The following is a 20,679-nucleotide window of genomic DNA, read 5'->3' as shown; positions in this document are numbered from 1 at the left end:
GGGGTAGTGAGAGAAAACAGGGTTCTCCAAGCCTCAGAATTGCTACTTGTTTCTGCGCTTTGGCACAGCGTGCAGGCTGCCTTATCGCACTAGCACCTTGGGGTATCTATCTCCACCACGTATTTTCCATAGGTAGGGGAATGCCTTGGAAGGGTCCTAGACAGGTGCTCTGAGGGTGTATTACGCTCTATTATAAATGAACATCAGCTTATTGTGGCAGACTGATTATTAGCTCTGCTCTGCCACTGATAAACCCAAGGCAGAGTACAGGCAGATGTTCTTTGCCGGGGATTTTGGCAGGTTATTTTACCCAATCTTTAATACAGAAATCCTACTTAAAATTGTCTCAGCCGTAGGGTGTTTCTGAGACGTCTGCTTTCCTTTTATTGCTATAAAATTTTTTTCCAGGCAGCTTATTCACACCAGGAGGCGCTTTGGGACCGGCAGTTGCTCTTCACCTTCTTTCACAGGCATCTGCAGTTAGTGTCATCCTCACAGCACTGTGTTTGGCTTAGCTTAAAACATCTCCCAGGCCAAGGAATCACGGTGACCCTCAGGCTCAAGTGCTGAGGCTGTTCCCTCTCTGCAATTTAGGAAGGTGCTGTTTGTCAGGGTTCCAAATATATATATTATTTGGTGGGTCATATATGTTGTTTGCAGAATAAGTGCAAGATGCAAAGGCATTTCTTAATTTTAAGATCAATGTGTTAGACCAGTAAGCAGAATGAAGTCCAATAACAAATTATTAAATATTCCATGCAAGAATTCCTATAGCAAAGGTGGTTTGTTGTTGTTGTTTTTTTTAGCTTAAAGTATATACTTGTCGCATATGCACTAGATATAATAATTTGCAAAAACTTTCTTTCTTCTTTTATTCCAGTACCTGAAGGGGACTACAGGAAAGCTGGGGAGGGACTGTTTACAAAGGTTTGTACTGACAGGATGAGGGGCAATGGCTATTAACTGGAGAGGGGCAGATTTAGACTAGACTTAAGGAGGAATTTCTTCACTGTGAAGGTGGTGAGGCATTGGCACAGCTTGCCCAGGAAAGTTGTGGTTGCCCCACCCCTGGAGGTGTTCAAGGCAAGGTTGGATGGGGCCCTGGGCAGCCTGATCTAGTGGGATTTGTCCCTGCCTATGCCAGGGGGGTTGGAATTATATGCTCTCTAAGGTCTCTTCCAACCCAAACTATTCTATGATTCTATGATTCTATGATTCTTTGTGTACAGGGACAAATGCTTGCAGTTACCCCATTCTCAGTGAGATACCTGCACGTGCTTTTGGCTGGCTTTGAGCCTCAGTGTGAAAAACGTCCAGACCATTTAAAAATTCAAGACATGTTTATAGCTCTGGTTTATGGTTTATCCACCATCCAGTTAGTTGAGATTACTTGGGTTTGTTCAATTCACACTCAGTATTTTTTTATTGCTGCATTGCATTTCTTGTGGTTTGTAAACCAAAAGATTGCAGCTTCTGGATAAAAGGTGCTGCTAGTCCAACAAGTCCAAAGACTGGAAGAGCTTAGCATAAGATGCCTTTATTTCCACGCCCAGTTAGAGCTCTGCATTCTTGCTCCTGGCCACACTATGGAGAGGGGTTAGCCCCCTCCAGTTGTTTTTGTGATCTGCCTCTTTCCTCCAGTGTCCTCAGCCCGACCTGCCAGCAGAAAGAATCTTGGAGGGCAGTAAAGGCTCTTTTATTGGCCAGTCAGAGCACAGCTCAGGTCTGCAGTCCTGCATTGTGGCTGTCCCATAGAGTCCCTCACTTCAGCAGAGACTGTAGTGGCATGCCCTCGGGAGTGCTGTTTTGTGGTGGTCTTTTCACTCTGGAAGAAAAGAAGGCATGTGAGGCGAGATTTAGGTTAGATCTTAGGAAGAAATGTTTTCCTGTGAGGGTGGTGAGGCACTGGCACAGGCTGCCCAGAGAAGTGGTGGGTGCTCCATCCATGGAGGTATTCAAGGCTTTGAGTGGTGTGATCCAGTGGAATGTGTCCCTGCCCATGGCAGAGAGGGACATCTCCTGTCTCTCTTTGCAGCCCCCATGTACAAGGTAGGACAGAGCTGACTCACTGTGTCTTCTCGATGTCCTCGATGACCTCGGGCAGGCGCACGTTGAGTGTCTCTGGGAGCAGGAAGGCCACTGAGCCGCTGCACACAGCTACTCCACAGTATGTCACCTCAGGCAGAGACCTCCACACCTCATCCAGCAGAAACACAAGAGGGGCCAAAGCCCCGCCAAGACGTGCCATGAAGGAGGTGTACCCCATCCCATTCTGTCTGGACCACCATGAGAAAGAGATGGGTGTTTCTTTCATATCAGACCTTGGGGAAAATTGCAGACCCTTTGCCCCTTCCCCCCATTTTTCATGCATGCTGAGGCTTTTTTTCCCCCCAGGTTCTTCCTCTGCTAGGCTTTTTCTTTCTTTGTATCTTCCTACAATAAAACTGTTTCCCAGAGAGCAAACATAGCTGCTGTGAGAAATACATTTATGTTTATTATGAGAAAGAAGCTGCAGTTCCATGCTAAAAATATCTGAAGTTGTTTCCTTTTTGAACGTTGAAAAACCCAAGTGGATTTTCTACTCAGCACCAAGTAAGTCCTCCAATCTGCTGAGAGCAAACCCAAGTCCCTCCTTCTCTTAGAAGAGTGGCATGCTCTAGAGATACCTGTGAGCACCTTTGGTCCTGCCATAACTGTAAGCCCTGGAGAGCTTGGAGAGGAGCCCAAAAGTAAGACCTGGGATGTAGTCCATTTGCTAGTTTTCAGGGGATGGATGGCATTTTGCACTGACAACAAGGATTCCAGGACCTACTTGTGCGTATGCAGAGTAAGAACCAACATTCTTGTCTCTACCTGTCAATGTCTTTGAGCCTGTAAAAATGCAAACCTATCTCAGAAGAAAAGCAGCAGATCGGTGTGCCCAGTCCAGTTTAAATATGCATAATTCCTCTCATACAGCAGAACAGAAGGGCTCTGTATGGCAGAGAATGGTACTCTGAACAGGGAGGGACAGAGGTGCAGTAAGCCGATAAGGGTAAACCATGCGGGAATTTTCAGATTTTCACAAGGAAACCAGTGAGGTCATTCCCTTTACCAGCCTCAGCTATATCCCAAATTATACTGATGCTTAATCTGGTGTGATGTCACCATTACCCAGATATTTCAAATAAACTCTTTTTTGTCTTCCTGAAAAGCTGGTTAGTCCCTGCTTTAATATCATCTGATGTCCAGAAGACTGTCAAACATGGTAGTATGTGTCCCTTATAGAACTTGATATTTCAAATTATTATTTTGGGGGTCTTTGAACAGTTACTGACACATTACCACAGACAACTAACAGTTTACAAAGCACAGATGCCTTATGGAGTTAAAAAATATTTCCACACAGAATACTTGCCTTTCGATACATAGTCCTGTCGACATAACCTAACTACACATAACCCAGGTCATGAAAGGGTAGCTTTCTTGTGAAAATGTTAATCTGTAGAATCTACTGCTTCTAGAGTTAAGGCGTCAGTCCTGCAGTATATCCGACAGCACGTCTTGCTGTGCTGATGTGGAAACCCTAAGGGTGACATCCCACCCAGGCTCTGCTTATGTATTCAGACGAGGGGCATCTCTTACCTCAGCACCGTGGGGTAAAGTTCTGACGTGTACAAGTAGACAGTAGTGAATGCAGCTTCTGAGAAGCCTTTGCCCATAACAGCTACTACAGAGCGCAAGGAGGTGAAGGCTAGGAGGAAAGAAAATATGTTTATGATGATGGTCAAAGAGTAGCCACTAGGAAAAAGCTTCTTCTCAGGTACAAGAAGGTTCAATGCTCCTACAAACAAAACAGGGAAGTTCATAGGTCTGGACCTGCTGCCTCCAACGTCTGTTTCAGGAAGTCTGGTAACTATTAGCACAGGTGGGAGCTGAACTGATGAAGAGGTAGGTCCCAACATTTCCCATTGGACAATGTTTATAATAAAGGTAAGCATTTCACCTCATCATGACTGGACCCTTACTAGTCACTTCACAGTGACTGGAGGCCATCTGTTGCCACCAGATGTTAGAGTTATCTCACATTAGCAGCCCTGTCCCACAGGTGCTCTTTAGGTGAAAGACAGGAAGGCTGAGGAGGAGTTCTTTATCTGGGAGTGCAGGGATAGGATGAGGGGGAGTGGTTTTAAGCTGAAAGAGGGGAGACTTAGATGAGATATCAGGAAGAAATGTTTTCCTGTGAGGGTGGTGAGGCAGTGGCACAGGTTGCCCAGAGAAGTCGTGGATGCCCCATCCCTGAAGGTGTTCAAGGCCAGGCTGGATGAGGCTTCTAGCACCCTGGTGCAGTGGGAGGTGTCCCTGCCTTCTATACAGAATTTCCTGTGGGCAAGATCCACAATTCCCCTTCTCTAGCACTGCACAGAATGGCAACCACCCCTTTAGCAAATACTGCATAGAGCAGAAAGGCATCTCACGCTTGGGAATGATGACATTGGCTCCTATGCATAGTCCAGTCAGGATGAGTGTCCACGCCTGACTCTGCCGTCGTCCAGCTCGATTCACCAGCACATATATGATCATCTTGGCTGGAATCTCAATGACACCAAAGACAAACTGGGAGAGGTACATGTTGAGCCCAAAGCCAGTTAGGTTCAGGCTCATGCCATAATAAGAGAAGGCAACACCAAACCTGCAAGGAATTTGTGGAGGTGAGGGTTAGGGAGATCCAGCTGGGAAACTGCAGGACAAATGCCCTATGTGAAGTGACACTGCTTACCACACAACCCCAGAACACAGAGAGATCTTCCGCAGGACTGGTGTCCTGAACAAGCTGATGTAGGAGTAACTCTCTCCTGGCTTTTTGTCTGTTGTCATCCTTCTGAGGGCCTGAGAGGGGTGGAAAGAAGGAAATAGCTCAGCTACTGTACTTTTAGGATCTAGACATGAAATTCTAGATAGGCTGGGGCTTTTGCCTTCCCCAGTCCTGGCTCCACCATGTATAATCCATGCGAAGGAGACTCCAGACAGTCATGATATAGACACCTAATACTGGGAGAGACTAATTCCTCTCAGGACCACCTTGCTTCATCATGTCCAACCAATAGATTAAGTTATGAATCATAGGAAGTCTTGAGGAGAGAGTCCGGTTAACTAGGTACATGTATTCTCAAATCAGCATCCTCTTCAGAGAAAGCAAAGCCAAAGCCTTTTCATAAACATTTAATCCCAGCCACAGAGCTACAGAGAGGGAATCTACAACTTAGATGGATTAAGAGGGCCTGCAGTCTCGTACCAGAGGATCATCTTCACCAGTGCCTTGTCTCCAACAGCATCTTGCAGTGGAGCCTACAGAAGAGCTAGGCAAGCAAGTAGAGATGGTCCCCTAGCAATGTCACTGCCTCCAGCTGTTCAGGGACTTTCTGAGCAAGGCATGTTGTCTGTTTCACATTTTGGTGATTCCTTCCCACATTATCTTGTGGTTTGTTGAACTCACAGTTTTCTTTTATTTCTGTACACCCATGTCTGGATCTGGTAACTTCTGTTAATGCCACAGCATATCTCAAGTACGATATGAGAGAAAATATGTTAACCCTGTGCTATTAATGTTTCGCTTTCTGCTTGCACTGTACCAGCACTTGGAAAACAATACAGCAAGCAAGAAGGCAAACACCAAGCTGCAGAACATGCTTGTGCACCTGCACACACTCCTCTCTGTTATGGGAGTAATGTCTTGCCTTGTTTTTTTTTTCAGGCTGTGCTTCTCTGTCATTGCATATTTAGTCCAGTGCCCAGTGCATGGAAACACAATCCATCTATTGAAGGGACTTTCTTGCCTTCTGGGAGCTGGGCTGCTGCGTTATCTTTAGGAGTTGATGTAGCTGCTTTCTAGACTAAAATGGAGCATGGCATCCTGTGGACCACAGTGCCCCACAGATCACATTGCAGGCTGAGCATTTCTTCAGGTACCAAATAGAAGTATAACAGTGAGAGAAAATGAGAGAGGAAGAACATGTGTCTGGATCTTCAGTTTCTCACCTCTTGTGAGACAGTGAAGTCTTTCCTTCCGTTCATTCTTGCACATCTAAGCAGATTCCTGTGAGCTTGTTTCACTTTGTTGTTGGCTATGAGCCATCGGGCAGACTCTGGGACCCACCTGGTGTGAGGAGAGAAGACAGTGGTCCTCTTGAGTCTCCATGTTTTCCACCCCAGATACATGGCCCTGGCCAAAGAGAGGTGTTCTCCTCAATGAGACTTCAACCTCAGCTAAAAATTGCATCTGTGGTGCGTGAGAATAAGAGTAATGGGCCACCCTTGTTACATGTGCATGCTGTTCTACACTTAAAGTAGACCAGCTGGCTACTTGAAGTATGTCAAGCTAAAATGTTTATTGTGTGATATTTGATCAAAGCTTGACTTTTCTCAGCTGGTTGATATTCAAAACTCTTATCAATTAAAATTGACCCCAGAAAGTTTATATTTAAAGTGTCATGCTTTTAGGGGACTCCTTCAACTTTGAAATTGTGAGGTATAAAAAATTATGATGTAGAAGGGGTTTAGTGAGCTTTATACTTACTTTGTTATTTGCTAAAATTATTTGATTTTCACAATAGGCTTATAGAGTCATAGAATATCCTGAGTTGGAAGGGACTCACAAGCATCATCGAATCCAACTCCTATCCCTGCACAGGACAAACCCAGCATTCACACCGTGTACCTGAGGGCATTGTCCAAATACTTCTGGAATATTGTTAGGCTTGGCACTCTGGCTGCTTCCCTCGGGAGCTGTTCTAGTGCTCCACCACCCTCTGGGTGAAGAACCTTTTCCTAGCATGCAATCTAACCCTCCCTTGGGACATCCTCCTGCCATTCCCTTGGGTCCTGTCATTGGTCACCAGAGAGAACAATAATCAAAGCCTTCAGCACAAGACAGTCAATTTGGGTCTAAGTCATTGCAGCTGTGGCCCCCACTGAAGTATCCATGCTAGTCATTGAGAAACAAGGGATGCTGTACTGCTGTAGAGCTAATTAGCAACTCTGAGACGTTGACTGACTCTTTTATGTCTGTTCCAGCATAAGATCTAGCACTTGTCATAAACCAACTTCTGCAACTCCCTCTCCTTGGACTTCTCCCTGATCTTGCATCTGGCTACAATTCATGGCCCTGTTTGGCCCAGAGATTCCCAGGCCACAATACAGCCCATCTGATCTAAAAAGGATATAGTGTTTTGTGGGTCCTCATAGCAGTTAGGCTCCAGAAGGCATTGGGAATACACCATGATAGTTACATCCTGCTAGAGCAGCCAATGCCTGCCTCCTACTACCCAAACCTTCCCCCAGAGAGAAGTAGGAGACATAATTGGCTGTTCTCATGGAGACTTTCAGCTGGGCATCGTGTGTGGTCAGTGAGAAGACTTACAACCTTGAAGAAGTATATGGGTATGACGTCTACTGAGGTCACGCTATTGTCTAAAACTGTCATAGGAGTCTCCCACTGGAGTGGTCCAAAACCAGATTCCTGTAACCCATTGGTGGTTAATGTGCCTTAAATCAGGTTACAATAAAACTAGTGAACACTATTCAAGCAGTAGATGAAAAGGATGTGTAGAGTAGAAATATTTGCAGAACTGAACTTCTGCAAACTTTTCCACTCCTCCCCAACGTTAATAACCCAATGCACCTTGGGAAATACAAAGTATGAAAGATGGCATTTAGGACTCATTGCAGCCATCTCCAGAGTATAATATTACATCTTTTGTTTGTCTAATGCCTCAACTGAGTTCTGATGCTGTGTCAACAATATCCATAGAGTGTGCTAAATTAGAATTTAATTCTGTACTTCAGGGACTTTCAATTATCTAACAAACACTGACCTCTTGGGTGCATCAAGTTTGATCAGATGGCAGTATAATTTATTGGAGAATTATAATCTCCATAAAAGGCATTAACATAAAAAAGAAAAAAGTCAGCTCTCATGGAAAGGGTGGGTCCAAATATATCTGTGAATTATACCCTTCCCAGAACTCATTTTTTTTATGGCTGGTTGTTCTAGAAAAAGAGCAAAATGACTCAAACTAAAAAAGGTCAGCAGAGCACATAGGATCATAGAATGGTTTGGGTCAAAAGGGACCTTAAAGACCATCCAATTCTAACCTTCCTGCCATTGGCAAGGACACCTTCCACTGGATCAGGTTGCTCAAAGCCCCATCCAACCTGGCCTTGAACACCTTCAGGGATGGGTAAGCCATGACAGGCTGCCCAGGGAGGTGGTTGAGTCACCTTCCCTGAAGGTGTCTAAGGGACGGGTGGATGAGGTGCAGAGAATTAGGGAGTGTTAGGAGTGGTTGGACTCGTTGATCCAGTGGGTCCCTTCCAACCTAGTGCTTCTATGATCTCTGGGTCAGCCTGTGCCAGTGCCTATCTATCTATCTATCTATCTATCTATCTATCATCTAATTTTAGTTGCTTTGGACTTAACCATCAAGAAAACAGATGTTACTTTTTGCCAGAAAACTCTAATCACCAGCAAAAAAATACATCTTTTTTTAGCCATTAATTAACAGCATCATCGGTTTATATACCATCTTTTGGTATTATTTGAGTTTCTTGTGCTAGATCCGTGCAGCAATTTAATCTACTGCTGCATGCTGATAGATAGACATAGTAAGCAAGAAAACCATAGTCTCTAGAAGCCTCTTTGATGGCAAAAATTACTTTGTTGTGTGGTTCAACACCACACCAATGTCCGAGAGGAACTAAACAACCACCCTAAGGAGACCCAGACCTCCATTTGTGGATGTTTTCAGTGTGGTGGTTGTGGGAATACCTGCTTGCTTATTTCAACATGGAACACAGACAGGAAATGGAACTGCTCATTCAAAGAGCTGTTTTGGATCATGGAACAAGTCGATCCAAGACACTTCACATTACAGCCACAGTGTCAGTGAGTGGATCCTGTATACTAATCTGCGTTACTACATGAAAAAAGAAGAAGGAAAATTAGTTTCTTTGATTAAATGAACCATCTCCCATGTTAAGGCTTAAGAGATGTCAAGTGTTTTCCAAATAACACTACTGGGGGGAAATAGTCCAGAGAAAGCGGATCTGTTTGACCCATCAGGATGTTTACACAGCTAAGAAAGGCCATGGGACGTGTAGAGATAAATGCACCTGCAGATGTCCTTGGCTTCTGTTGAAAAACTGGTGCCAAAGGTATCGTCCCCAGTGAGGTGTGGACCGAGGATAACATTGCATATCTTGAGTCTACCAGGGATTAAAGTCGTGAATCTGGCTTGGTCCTGCCTGTCTTTATTGGGATCTCTTTTCTTGCTCTAAGCCACATCTGACAGTGCTTGCAGCACCAAATCCTGTTCTTTTGTGTTGTAACCTGTCCTCCAAATGTCTGGCTCCAGCCCCATCCGAGCTCCTCCTTGTCTCCAAAGACATTATATGACCTTGGCTCTTGGCCTTGTTGGTGGTGAGGAAGACAAATCCTAGGCCACTCCAGTTTTCATAAGCTGCCATGCCTGAACGTGCAGGACGCAGACAAGGCCTGCTTCTCTTTGGGTTGATGCAGCCAATCCTAGTAACAGCCTTGCAATGTTTGCTATGCTTACAGAGCAGAGAAGGCAAATCATAGAATAGTTTGGTTGGAAAAGACCTCTGAGATCATCAAGTCCAACCATACCTGTCTACTACTAAACCATACCCCTGAGCATCTTGTCTACCCATCTTTTAAATACCCCCAGGGATGGTGACTCAGTCATTCTTTGGGCAGCTTTTTCCAGTGCCCGAGAACCTCTTCAGTGAAGAAATTTTTCCTAATATTGAATCTAAACCTCCCCTGGCACCACTTGAGGCCATTTCCTCTTGTCCTATCGCTTGTTACTTGGAAACAGAGACCAGCACCCACCTTACCACAACCTCCTTTTAGGCAGTTGTAGAGAGTGATGAAGTCTTCCCTCAGCCTCCTCTTCTCCAGACTAAACAACCCCAGCTCCCTCAGATGCTCCTCATAAGACTTGTTCTCCAACCCCTTCCCAAGCTCAGTTGCCCTTCTCTGGACACGCTCCCAGCCCCTCAATGTCCTTCTTGTAGCAAAGAGCCGAAAACTGAACACAGGATTTGAGGTGCAGCCCTCTTCCTCCCCACTAGCTGTCAGGCTGCAGGTCACTGCACTCACCACAGGCAGACCATACTCAGGAGACAAGGTGCCGTTACAGCTACTAATAGCCAGTGCCATTCCCGCACAAGGTACGCTACTGTGGCCAGCAGCATGTTCCCAATGCTCCAGAAGATGCTAGTCAGGATCGCAGAGAAGGTGCGGTGCTGTATGTCCACCCACTCCATCCCTGCAAAAGTGAAGCAACGTTCAGCTGGGACACACAGGACTTCTCCAGGAAGGGATCTGCGGGGCTTTTTAACAAAGGACAAAGTAAGGTAACATCTCGTCTTCTCCTGCAGGAAAGTTCCACTGTTTGGCTGACAACTGGCACATTCAGAATATTCATCCGCAATGCTTAACCTCTTGCAAAGCTGTAAGCAACTAAAATAAAACTTTAAAAGAAGACATACTGGACACACAGTAAGAAATAGTGCTAAAACCAACTTAGGTTATGCCTTTTACTTTTTTTCATAGAATCGTAGAATCATAGAATCACTAGGTTGGAAGGGACCCACTGGGTCATCGAATCCAACCATTCCTAACACTTCCTAAACCATGCCCCTCAGCACCTCATCCACCTCATCCACCCGTTCCTTAAACACCTCCAGAGAAAGTGACTCAACCACCTCCCTGGGCAGCCTATTCCAGTGCCCAATGACCCTTTCCGTGAAAAATCTTTTCCTGATGTCAAGCCTGAATCTCCCCTGGTTGAGCTTGAGGCCATTCCCCCTTGTCCTGTCCCCTGTCACTTGGGAGAAAAGGCCAGCTCTCCTCTTCTCCTACCTCCTTTCAGGTAGTTGTAGAAAGCAATAAGGTCTCCCCTCAGCCTCCTCTTCTCCAGGCTAAACAACCCCAGCTCTCTCAGCCGCTCCTCATAAGAGTTGTTCTCCAGCCCCCTCACCAGCTTTGTTGCTCTTCTCTGGACACGCTCCAGAGCCTCAACATCCTTATTGTGGTGAGGGTCCCAGAACTGAACACAGTACTCAAGGTGCAGTCTCACCAGTGCCGAGTACAGAGGGAGAATAACCTCCCTGGACCTGCTGGTCGCGTCGTTTCTGATACAAGCCAAGATGCCATTGGCCTTCTTGGCCACCTGGGCACATTGCTGGCTCATGTTCAGTCGGCTGTCAACCAACACCCCCAGGTCCTTCTCCTCTAGGCAGCTTTCTAGCCAGACTTCTCCTAGTCTGTAGCGCTGCATAGGGTTGTTGTGCCCCAAGTGCAGGACCCGGCATTTGGCCTTGTTAAACCTCATGCCATTGGTCTCAGCCCAGTGGTCCAGCCTGTTCAGATCCCTTTGCAGAGCCTCCCTACCCTCCAGCAGATGCACTCAATGCCTTCATCCAGGTCATTGATAAAGACATTGAACAGAGCTGGACCCAGTACCGAGCCCTGAGGAACCCCACTTGTAACTGGCCTCCAGCTGGAGTTAACTCCATTTACCACCACTCTCTGGGCCCAGCCATCAGCATCATAGAATGGTTTGAGTTGGAAGAAACCTCAAAGCCCATCCAATTCCAACCCCCCTGCCATGGGCAGGGACATCTTCCACTGGATGGTGTTGCTCAAAGCTCCATCCAACCTGGCCTTGAACACCTCCAGGGACAGGGCAGCCACGACTTCTCTGGGCAACCTCTGCCACTGCCTCACCACTCTCACAGGACAAAATTTCTTCCTAAGATCTCATTTAAGTCTTCCCTCTTCCAGCTTAAAACCATTACCCCACATCCTATCCCTGCACTCACTGATAAAGAGCCCCTTCCTAGCTTTCCTGCAGCCCCTTTTCAGTACTGGAAGGCTGCTATAAGGTCTCCCAGAACCTTCTGTTCTCCAGGCTGAACAACCTCAACTCTCTCAGTCTTTCCTCTTATGGGAGGTGCTCCGGCTCTTGGATCATCTTTGTGGCCTCCTCTGGACTCACTCCAACAGATCCATGTCCTTCCCGTGCTGTGCTTTTCTCCTAGTCAATAGAATTCCAATGGTCTTCTTTATCAAACAGATTATTTTTTTCCCTAACCATCTTGCCTGCACAGTTCCCGTTTCTTTGCCCACTTGTTATTCCTGATTAAAGAAATATATTAAGGTGAATTATCATTCATGTAGAATCTATCTGGAGTAGACACTAATGCACATGTGAAGCCAGAACAGATGGTGGTCTCCTTGTTTGCGTGGGCTTTTCCAGTATTGAAACAGTTTTGGGTCGATTTGTCTATATTGGCAAAAATCCTGGAAATCTGCCCTCTTAACTTGCTCTTGGGTACAATGAGTCTTGCCTAGGGCATACCAACTGTATTTACGGAATCATCCAGTGCTTTGTTGGCTACCCTGAGCTTTGAAGCTTGTTTCTATTACATAGTTACCTAAATTCTTCATCTTCAGTTTTGCCTAGCTCTGTATGATATTTTTTCGGGGGAGTTCTTCCCCTCCTTTCTTTCTAAAAATACAAATTGGGAACTTAAGAGAACTGTGAGAAAACTGGGGAGGTAGAAACACCTCGTGAATGATACACTATCCTCCTCCTGCTGGGGGCAAGTCAATGCTGGTGAATTTTCTTAACAGGATGTATGAAGGATAACTTGGGATACTGAATTGAGTATCAGAGGAAAGGGGCAGATACTTCGGTCTCTGGCTTTTATTTTTCTACTGATGATCCTTTATAGGAATTGGGTGGCATGAATTGCAAGTGTTAATGTTGCAATGGAAGTGCTAGTAAGTGATTGTTATATTTTGAAGCATTAATTAGACTAATAGGAAATTGTAATGCTTGAATCCTCCCAAAAGGGATGCTCTTTTGGCTGCCTGTAGTGAAACTGCACGCATAACAAGTTCCAAACTCCCTGCCCTGTCTGGTAGACAAGTTGCTACCTATCCACTGCCTGTCAAAAGTCCCCCATTACAACCGGGTATCCACAAACCCCCATGTACTTACCCAAAGGCAATACAATAAGGGAGACGCCGCTCAGGGCCACCCCAGTGAGGGTCCGTGTGATGGCCATCATGATGTAGGAGACGGAGGCAGCGCTTAGCATCCCAAATATGATAGAGAACATAAGTGAGAGCAGGAGCATGGCTTTTCGTCCGAACCTGCCAGGAGCACAAGCTGGGTTGCAGCAGCTGGAAACCTGTCCCAGGAGTAGGGTTTAAAATGGGACAAACCAGAGTCTTGAGAAGGAAAATGAAAATATTGCCTGTTCTGCAAGGAATGCAAGATGGAATGCCCCTGAGAGGAGGAAATGTCTCCGGATATAGCCAGTGCCACAGTGATGCAATTCTATTCGTAGGGCCATCCTCCCTCATGAGCCTTGGGCCCGGGGCTCTCCCATGGAAAGAACAGCACCAATCAAAACAGTATATTGAGCTCCCCTGTTCCACACCACCATCAAAAGCAGTGTTGGCAGCTTGAAATCCCAGGCTTCTGGCAAACTCTGCTCCCTCCACTGGTTGTCCCTGTGCCTGACTCAGCATGTCCTCCTTCTGTGGCTCACTCGGGACCAGCCACTGCCACCTCTCTCAAAGAGGAGAGAGAACTGTGACACTTTCACCTTGATTCTTGGAAGGAAAACAAAGATCCCAAAGGAAAATAAAAGAATTCCAATTGTCAGCCCATATGGGCAAATAGCCCTGATGCCCTAAGGGGTCTGTGAGGAATCTGCTAGGAGGTTGTTCCCGAAGCATTTTGGAAGTTGTAGAACCATCTCACGCCTGGTGCAGAGTGTGGAGACTATGAAGAAAGACGAGAAGATGTGTGCAGAAGATCAAATACACAGAAATGCACGTGTACAAACACACACAGAGAAAAATATGTGTGTATTTCTATACAACCTATGAAAGTCTAAATGTCAAAATGGAGCACAAGGCCTCAGTCTTCTCTTGGACATCTGCACTGCATGTCACAAAACCTTAGGTTCAAACTGGAGTAGCAAATTAACCCTGTCAAGAGGTAATATTCAGTGTATAGGGACTGAAATCTTGGTCTGATTCTGGCATTAGCACCCTTTTAGTGGCCACCTAAGGAGGATAGTGGTAAGAATGATTGTTCCAGGGGAAAAAGTGGTGTGCTGGGACATAATGCCACAATAATATTCCTAAAACCGATCATAAATGATTTAATCAATCATAGAATCCTAGAATCTTTAAGGCTAGGAAAGACCTATAAGGCCATCCAGTCCAATGTTTGATTGTCAATGCAGCAGCTAGTTAATGAATCTACTGGAGGAAAAAGAAACCCTTGTGGCTTGGGCACAGGCAGTTTGCTGGATCTACTTTGAAATTTAAGCAGAGCCAGTTTGCAAAAGTCATTGTAATGCACCTGAGTTGGAGCAGGAATCACCCACAAACACACCAGAGCTGGAGCTGGCTTCCAGTAGAGTTTAACTGCCTAAGAAAGAAGATACAATTTTTAAATGAAGATTTTTCTTGAAAATAGAGCAAGAAGTATATAAAGCCTTCAGATTCCCTGCAGGGCACAAGGCAGCTATTTATGGACCCATTACTAAGACTCTCTCAGCGATTGCATGCCACCTGCTAGGGAAACCAGAGGCAAGCTGGCAGAATTGAACGGCAGGCTACAGGGAGGCTGCTGGAAATAATGCTGTTAAAACTGTCTTCAAATGGAGAGGCAGAAAAGCACCAATTCTGAAAGATGAAATGTAGAAAATGTGATAAAAGGAGCAAACTGCACAAGTGCAGAAGTTGTTAAAAAAGCCATTTTCATAGATACCCCAATCTGGAAGTCTGCCAAAGCATCATACAGCCAATTCAGTACAAGGACAAGATACAAAAGGAGTGTTTGGTAAAGAGCAGACAATAGCAGAAAATTCCTGCTCTGGAGCGGCTTTGGGCAGCTCAGAGGCCTCTGTTTTAAATCGTAGGATCATAGAATGGTTTGGGCTAGAAGGGACCTTTAAAGCCCATCAGGTTCCAATCTCCAGAGATGTTAAAAAAGTGTGTAGGTGTGGCACTTTGGCACATGATTTAATAGGCATGGTGGTGTTGGGCTGATGGTTGGACAGGCTCACCTCAGAGGTCTTTTCCAGCCTTAATGATGGGCTGCTAACTGGCTGATCAATGAAACATTTAGACCCTGCATTGCTTCCCCATTTGATTTTAACCCATTTTCAAGTGAGAGGTTGGATTCTCCCTTTGTGATCATGTTTCCCTCTGATTGCCTCTGGCAGGTCATAGATTTGTGAAGTCTTGTCATGAAACTGAAGCCCTGGAGGAACAGCCTGAAAGGAGTCAAACCTGTCTGAAAGGTATCCGAATACCACAGCCCCCATCGTAACACCAATGAAGAAGAAGGTTGCGGTTGCCTGGTTCAGTCCACGCTGCTCGCACACAAGGTCCCACTGAAACAGAAGGCCAAGATGACACTTATTGCCTAATTTAGTCTCTGTTGCCTTTTCACACCCCTGACGACACATGGTCGTCAGCCATGGTGTCTTTCAATTTATATTGGCTGAATCTGATTGAGGAGTTAGAATCCTGCACTAAACTGCACACAGTGCCGGAGTTCTGAAAAATGTAAAGCTGCATCTTACAAAACTCGGAGACCTCCCATTTATCTAACCCCACTGTGACAGATTGTCTGTGGGTGCTTGCTGGGCATCAGGAAGCTTTCCTGGCTACCGCTTCTTATGAAGAGTACCCCTTTTTCCTCTCTGGACCCCTGTGATAGCTGTTCGAAACCTGCCCAGGTCCATGTCTCCCCCAGCTCCCTCTGTGGTGCCCCTGGGACTTCCAGGGTGGGCATTTGCATGGTACCACACTGCAGTGAGCTGTAAGATGTGGCTCAACCTTCATTAGAGAATGTCATGTTGATATCCAGTTATTGTTGCCTTGACCTTTGAAGTTGTCCATGCAGGGAGAGGAGTCAGACCATGTCCTTGCCCTTGATGCTAGCTTACTGGTTTCTTACTGAGGAGTTGGTTGAGGCATTCTTCCTAATTAAGTTAATGAGCACTCTTTTACTTTCATGGAGGTGCAAATGTCGCTAATCATTACAGAATGCTGTGACCAAGCTGTAGATTTTATTTTCTATATGCACAACCTTGGCAGAACCCGATTTAATCATCAGCCCAGCCTTGCAGCCTCTCTGACGTGGCCAGCCAGACCTTGAACAACCTTTCTTACTGCAAAAGCAAGAGACTACAGAGAAAGTCCTGGCCCCTTGAACATGTCCTAAGGCCGCTGCACTGTGGGTGCAGCATCCTGAAGCTCCGTGCTCAACATCTGTACTGCAGAGTATCTCCCCTGCTTCCCGCAAGGGTACTTTACAGCTTTCTTCCTGAAGCAGTGTAGAAATCAGGTACAGACCAAGTGCACATCTGATCCTCACCTCCATGCCTGCCAAAAAAACAGTCTGGATTTATGAGCCCAGTTAAATTGTATGAGGTTTAACAAGGCAAAGTGCCTGCACATGGGTCACAACAACTCTACGCAATGCTACAGGCTTGGGGAAACATGGCTGGAATGTTGCCCTGTGGAAAAGGACCTGGGGGTGCTGGTCAACAGTGGCTGAACATGAGCCAGCAGTGTGCCCAGGTAGCCAAGAAGGCCGACAGCATCTTGTCTTGTATCAGAATGGTGTGGCCAGCAGGAGTAGGGAAGGGATCGTTTACCAGTAAGCGGCACTTTAAATCATATGTTCAGTTTTGGTCCTGTCACTACAAGAAGGACATCAAGTTGCTGGAGCATGTCCAGAGAAGGGCAATGGAACTGGGGAAGGGTCTGGAGCACAGTGGTTATGAGGAGCAGCTGTGGGAACCGGTAGTGTTTAGTCTGGAGAAGAGGAGGATGAGAGGAGACCTCGCCACCCTCTGCAACTACCTGAAAGGAGGTTGTAGCAAGGCAGGTGTTGGTCTCTTCTCCCAAGTAACAAGTGATAGGATGAGAGGGAATGGTCTCGAGTTGGACTAAGGAAGGTTTAGACTGGGTATTAGTAAAAATATTTTTACTGAAAGAGTGGTGAAGCATTGGAAGAGGCTGCCGAGGGAAGTGGTGGAGTCTTCATCCTTGTGGATGTTCAAAAAACATGTGGACATGGCATTTTGGAACATATTTTTCCTCCGGAAAAGGAGCCGGCGGGGGGAAAAGCCAGCTTGGTGGAGCAGGGATATCTCAAGAGGTGTCAATAATAAGAAAAAGCTCTATGTGCTTTGGAGGAAAGGACAGGCATCTTGGGTGGACTACAAGGACGAAGTGAGATCGTGCAGGGAAAAAATCAGGAGGGCCAAGGCCCAACTAGAAATAAAACTCGCTAAGTCTGTGAAAGACAACAAAAAGTCTTTCTACAAGTACATTAACAGGAAAAGGAGGACGAGGGAGAATATCCAGTCTCTATTGGATGCAGAAGGAATAACAGTGACAGGGGATAAGGACAAGGCTGAGGTACTTAATGCCTTCTTCGCCTCAGTCTTTAATAGCAAAGAAAGTTGTTCCTTCTGTTTACAAATCCAAGAGTTAGAGGGGCAGATTGAGGCTCCCATGATCCAAGAGGAGGCGGTTAGACACTTGCTTGCCCAGCTAGATGCCCACAAATCTATGGGGCGGGATGGGATCCACCCAAGAGTATTGAAGGAGCTGGCGGATGTCCTTTCCAAACCCCTATCCATCATCTTCCAGAGGTTCTGGCTGACTGGGGAAGTTCCACTAGACTGGAGGCTGGCTGATGTTGTGCCCATCTACAAGAAGGGTTGCAGAGAGGATCCGGGGAACTACAGGTCTGTCAGTCTCATCTCAGTGCCAGGGAAAGTCATGGAACAGGTAATCTTGAGTGCTATCATGAAGCACATGCAAGACAACCGGGTGATCAGGCCCAGTCAACATGGGTTTACAAAAGGCAGATCTTGCCAAACTAACCTGATCACCTTCTATGACAAAATCACTCGACTACTGGATGGGGGAAAGGCTGTGGATGTAGTCTTCTTGGACTTCAGTAAAGCCTTTGACACAGTTTCTCACAGCATTCTGCTTCAGAAACTGTCAGCCTCTGGCCTGGACAGGCGCACACTCTCCTGGGTTGAAAACTGGTTGGATGGCCGGGCCCAGAGAGTGGTGGTCAATGGAGTTAACTCCAGCTGGAGGCCAGTCACAAGTGGAGTTCCTCAGGGCTCAGTACTGGGTCCAGCTCTGTTCAATGTCTTTATCAATGACCTGGATGAAGGCATTGAGTGCACCCTCAGCAAGTTTGCAGATGACACTAAGCTGGGAGGAAGTGTCGATCTGCTGGAGGGTAGAGAGGCTCTGCAAAGGGATCTGAACAGGCTGGACTGCTGGGCCGAGACCAATGGGATGAGGTTTAACAAGGCCAAATGCCGGGTCCTGCACTTGGGGCACAACAACCCTATGCAGCGCTACAGACTGGGGGAAGAATGGCTGGAGAGCTGCACGGAAGAGAAGGACCTGGGGGTGCTGGTTGACAGCCGACTGAACATGAGCCAGCAATGTGCCCAGGTGGCCAAGAAGGCCAACGGCATCTTGGCTTGTATCAGAAATGGGGTCACCAGCAGGTCCAGGGAGGTTATTCTCCCTCTGTACTCAGCACTGGTGAGACCGCACCTCGAATACTGTGTTCAGTTCTGGACCCCTCACCACAAGAAGGACGTTGAGGCTCTGGAGCGTGTCCAGAGAAGAGCAACAAAGCTGGTGAGGGGGCTGGAGAACAAGTCTTACGAGGAGCAGCTGAGAGAGCTGGGGTTGTTTAGCCTGGAGAAGAGGAGGCTGAGGGGAGACCTTATTACTCTCTACAACTACCTGAAAGGAGGTTGTGGAGAGGAGGGAGCTGGCCTCTTCTCCCAAGTGACAGGGGACAGGACAAGAGGGAATGGCCTGAAGCTCCGTCAGGGGAGGTTCAGGTTGGATATCAGAAAACAATTCTTCACAGTAAGAGTCATTGGGTACTGGAACAGGCTGCCCAGGGAGGTGGTCGAGTCGCCTTCCCTGGAGGTGTTTAGGGAACGGGTGGATGAAGTGCTGAGGGACATGGTTTAGGGAGTGTTAGGAATGGTTGGACTCGATGATCCAATGGGTCCTTTCCAACCTTGTGATTCTGTGATTCTGTGATTCTGTGATATTTTAGTAGGCCCAGCGGTGTTGTATGACCATTGGACGGGCTGATCTTAGAGGTCTTTCCAACCTTAATGGTTCTATGAAAAGCAGGGTGGTATGGAGAAGGCACCAGCTCTAGGTTAAGACTTGGCCCTGCTCCCACTGAGACAGCACTATCATTTCCAATACAACTGAGCCCTTTTTGTCTCACCAAGCTGTCTCTTTCCCTAAGAGCTCCTGTGATTTGGACTACTTTTCAAGAAAGGTAAAGCATTAACACCCAGAGGTACCACTGTTAGTCCTAGCTAAGTGTTTCAGAATGTGGACAGTTAATGTTTGATGGGCAGGGACCTTGGGCAGGCTCAAGGTTATGCCTGGCCAGCATGCTGCATCTCAGCGGGAGGCCCATGGAGAGCACATTTGGCTTGACAGCAAGGCACTGGTAGTAAGAGGAGAGAAGCAGCATGATCTTGGGGAGAAAAGGAGGAAGCTGGACATCATTGAGGAGGGGTGGCCAAGGGAATAGAAGTTATTGAAGTGTTTGGAAAATCAAGAAAGCAAATCATGGGCTCATGTGAAATCCTGACAGGGTGCAAGCCTGTGCAAACGCCATGTGGCCAAACAGATAAAATCCTATATGTTTGTCTTCCTCCCCTCCCTATTTCTCAATGACCTGGAGAAATTAATATGCTTATAACAAGAAATTATGACTTCTAACTATCAAGCTACACAAGATGATGATGGTGATGATACTACTACTACTTCTTCCTCTTAAAAAAAAAAAAAAAGTTGGCTTACAACTCTAAGCTTCAGAGAGCTTCCCCATCCCAGGAAACCTCTAAGCAAATAATTTCCACTGGTTAAAAGGCGAAAAGGTGAAGATTCCTTTCTGATTCTGTGCACCCAGCTAACACCTCTCATCTGCTCCCCAAAATACTGAACTAATTATGTTTTTGGCCAGATCACAGGCCAGGTGTTACCTGGGTGGAGATGGTGGAGGTGAACTGTGAGTGGTCATAGACCCATCCATGCTGGCAGTGCTGGATGATGGAGTTGTTCTCCGGTTGCAGAGAGGAGTTGAGCAGCAGGTGGAACTGAGGCTGTGAGAACATCTCACAGGACTTGAAAGTGCCATCGGGCTCCCGAGGGATGCTGATGAGCAGAATTTCTTCCATCGTGAGATTCACAAATGCCTCTTGGTGTGGAATTGCACAGTGATGAGAGGGGGTAGCAGCAAGAAAATTGTGCAGCAGGAAATGCATAGGAAGGTTGATTCTTGGGAGGCAGAGGATAAACAAAATCAAGATCTGGAACCTGCCAAACCCCCCAATTTCCAGCAAGAGATCCTCAAATTTCATCTTTTCTGTGGAGTTTGCTCATTCAGAGCAGCTATGTACCAAGGAGCAGCAACATGAGCATGATAAATGGTCTGTGCCCTTGGAGCCCGTCTTCCTGTGGCTTTTCATACAACCACATTGTTGGACTTT

General features: G+C 46.5%; 1 protein-coding gene across 3 annotated transcripts; it reads right to left on the bottom strand.

The window, feature by feature from the left end:
* Positions 1-982: 982 nt before the first annotated feature.
* On the bottom strand, positions 983-20,679 carry SLC22A7 (solute carrier family 22 member 7). Of its 3 annotated transcripts, none has more exons than XR_008449349.1 (10): positions 20,173-20,678; positions 15,389-15,492; positions 13,074-13,228; positions 10,163-10,331; positions 6,019-6,136; positions 4,760-4,869; positions 4,458-4,672; positions 3,625-3,733; positions 2,070-2,272; positions 984-1,825 (listed from the first exon to the last, which is right to left on the bottom strand). XR_008449349.1 is itself a non-coding variant. In XM_009562525.2 (10 exons), exons 1-10 carry the CDS (start codon positions 20,548-20,550, stop codon positions 1,762-1,764), a joined length of 1,629 nt encoding a protein of 542 aa, XP_009560820.1. In that variant the 5' UTR covers positions 20,551-20,678; the 3' UTR covers positions 1,138-1,761. The 3 variants fall into 3 exon arrangements, 2 of the variants coding, with proteins under 2 accessions (XP_053919752.1, XP_009560820.1); XM_009562525.2 differs by having other exon boundaries at positions 1,138-1,825; positions 2,070-2,276; XM_054063777.1 differs by lacking the exon at positions 15,389-15,492 and having other exon boundaries at positions 983-1,825; positions 2,070-2,276; positions 13,074-13,266; positions 20,173-20,679.

This window comes from Cuculus canorus, chromosome 3 (assembly GCF_017976375.1).
Source record: "Cuculus canorus isolate bCucCan1 chromosome 3, bCucCan1.pri, whole genome shotgun sequence".
NCBI classification, from domain to species: Eukaryota; Metazoa; Chordata; class Aves; order Cuculiformes; family Cuculidae; genus Cuculus; species Cuculus canorus.
Note: the sequence above shows the minus strand (reverse complement) of the source record. Positions and strands in the feature narration are given on the sequence as shown.

Excerpts from the sequence above, each read along its gene's own strand:
- SLC22A7 (XM_009562525.2), bottom strand. The coding sequence starts at position 20,550 with ATGAAATTTGAGGATCTCTTGCTGGAAATTGGGGGGTTTGGCAGGTTC. Across the intron at positions 10,332-13,073 it reads CCTTATTGTATTGCCTTTGG|GGATGGAGTGGGTGGACATA; the intron begins GTAAGTACATGG and ends TCACTTTTGCAG. Across the intron at positions 6,137-10,162 it reads CTGAGTATGGTCTGCCTGTG|GTGGGTCCCAGAGTCTGCCC; the intron begins GTGAGTGCAGTG and ends TCCTCACACCAG.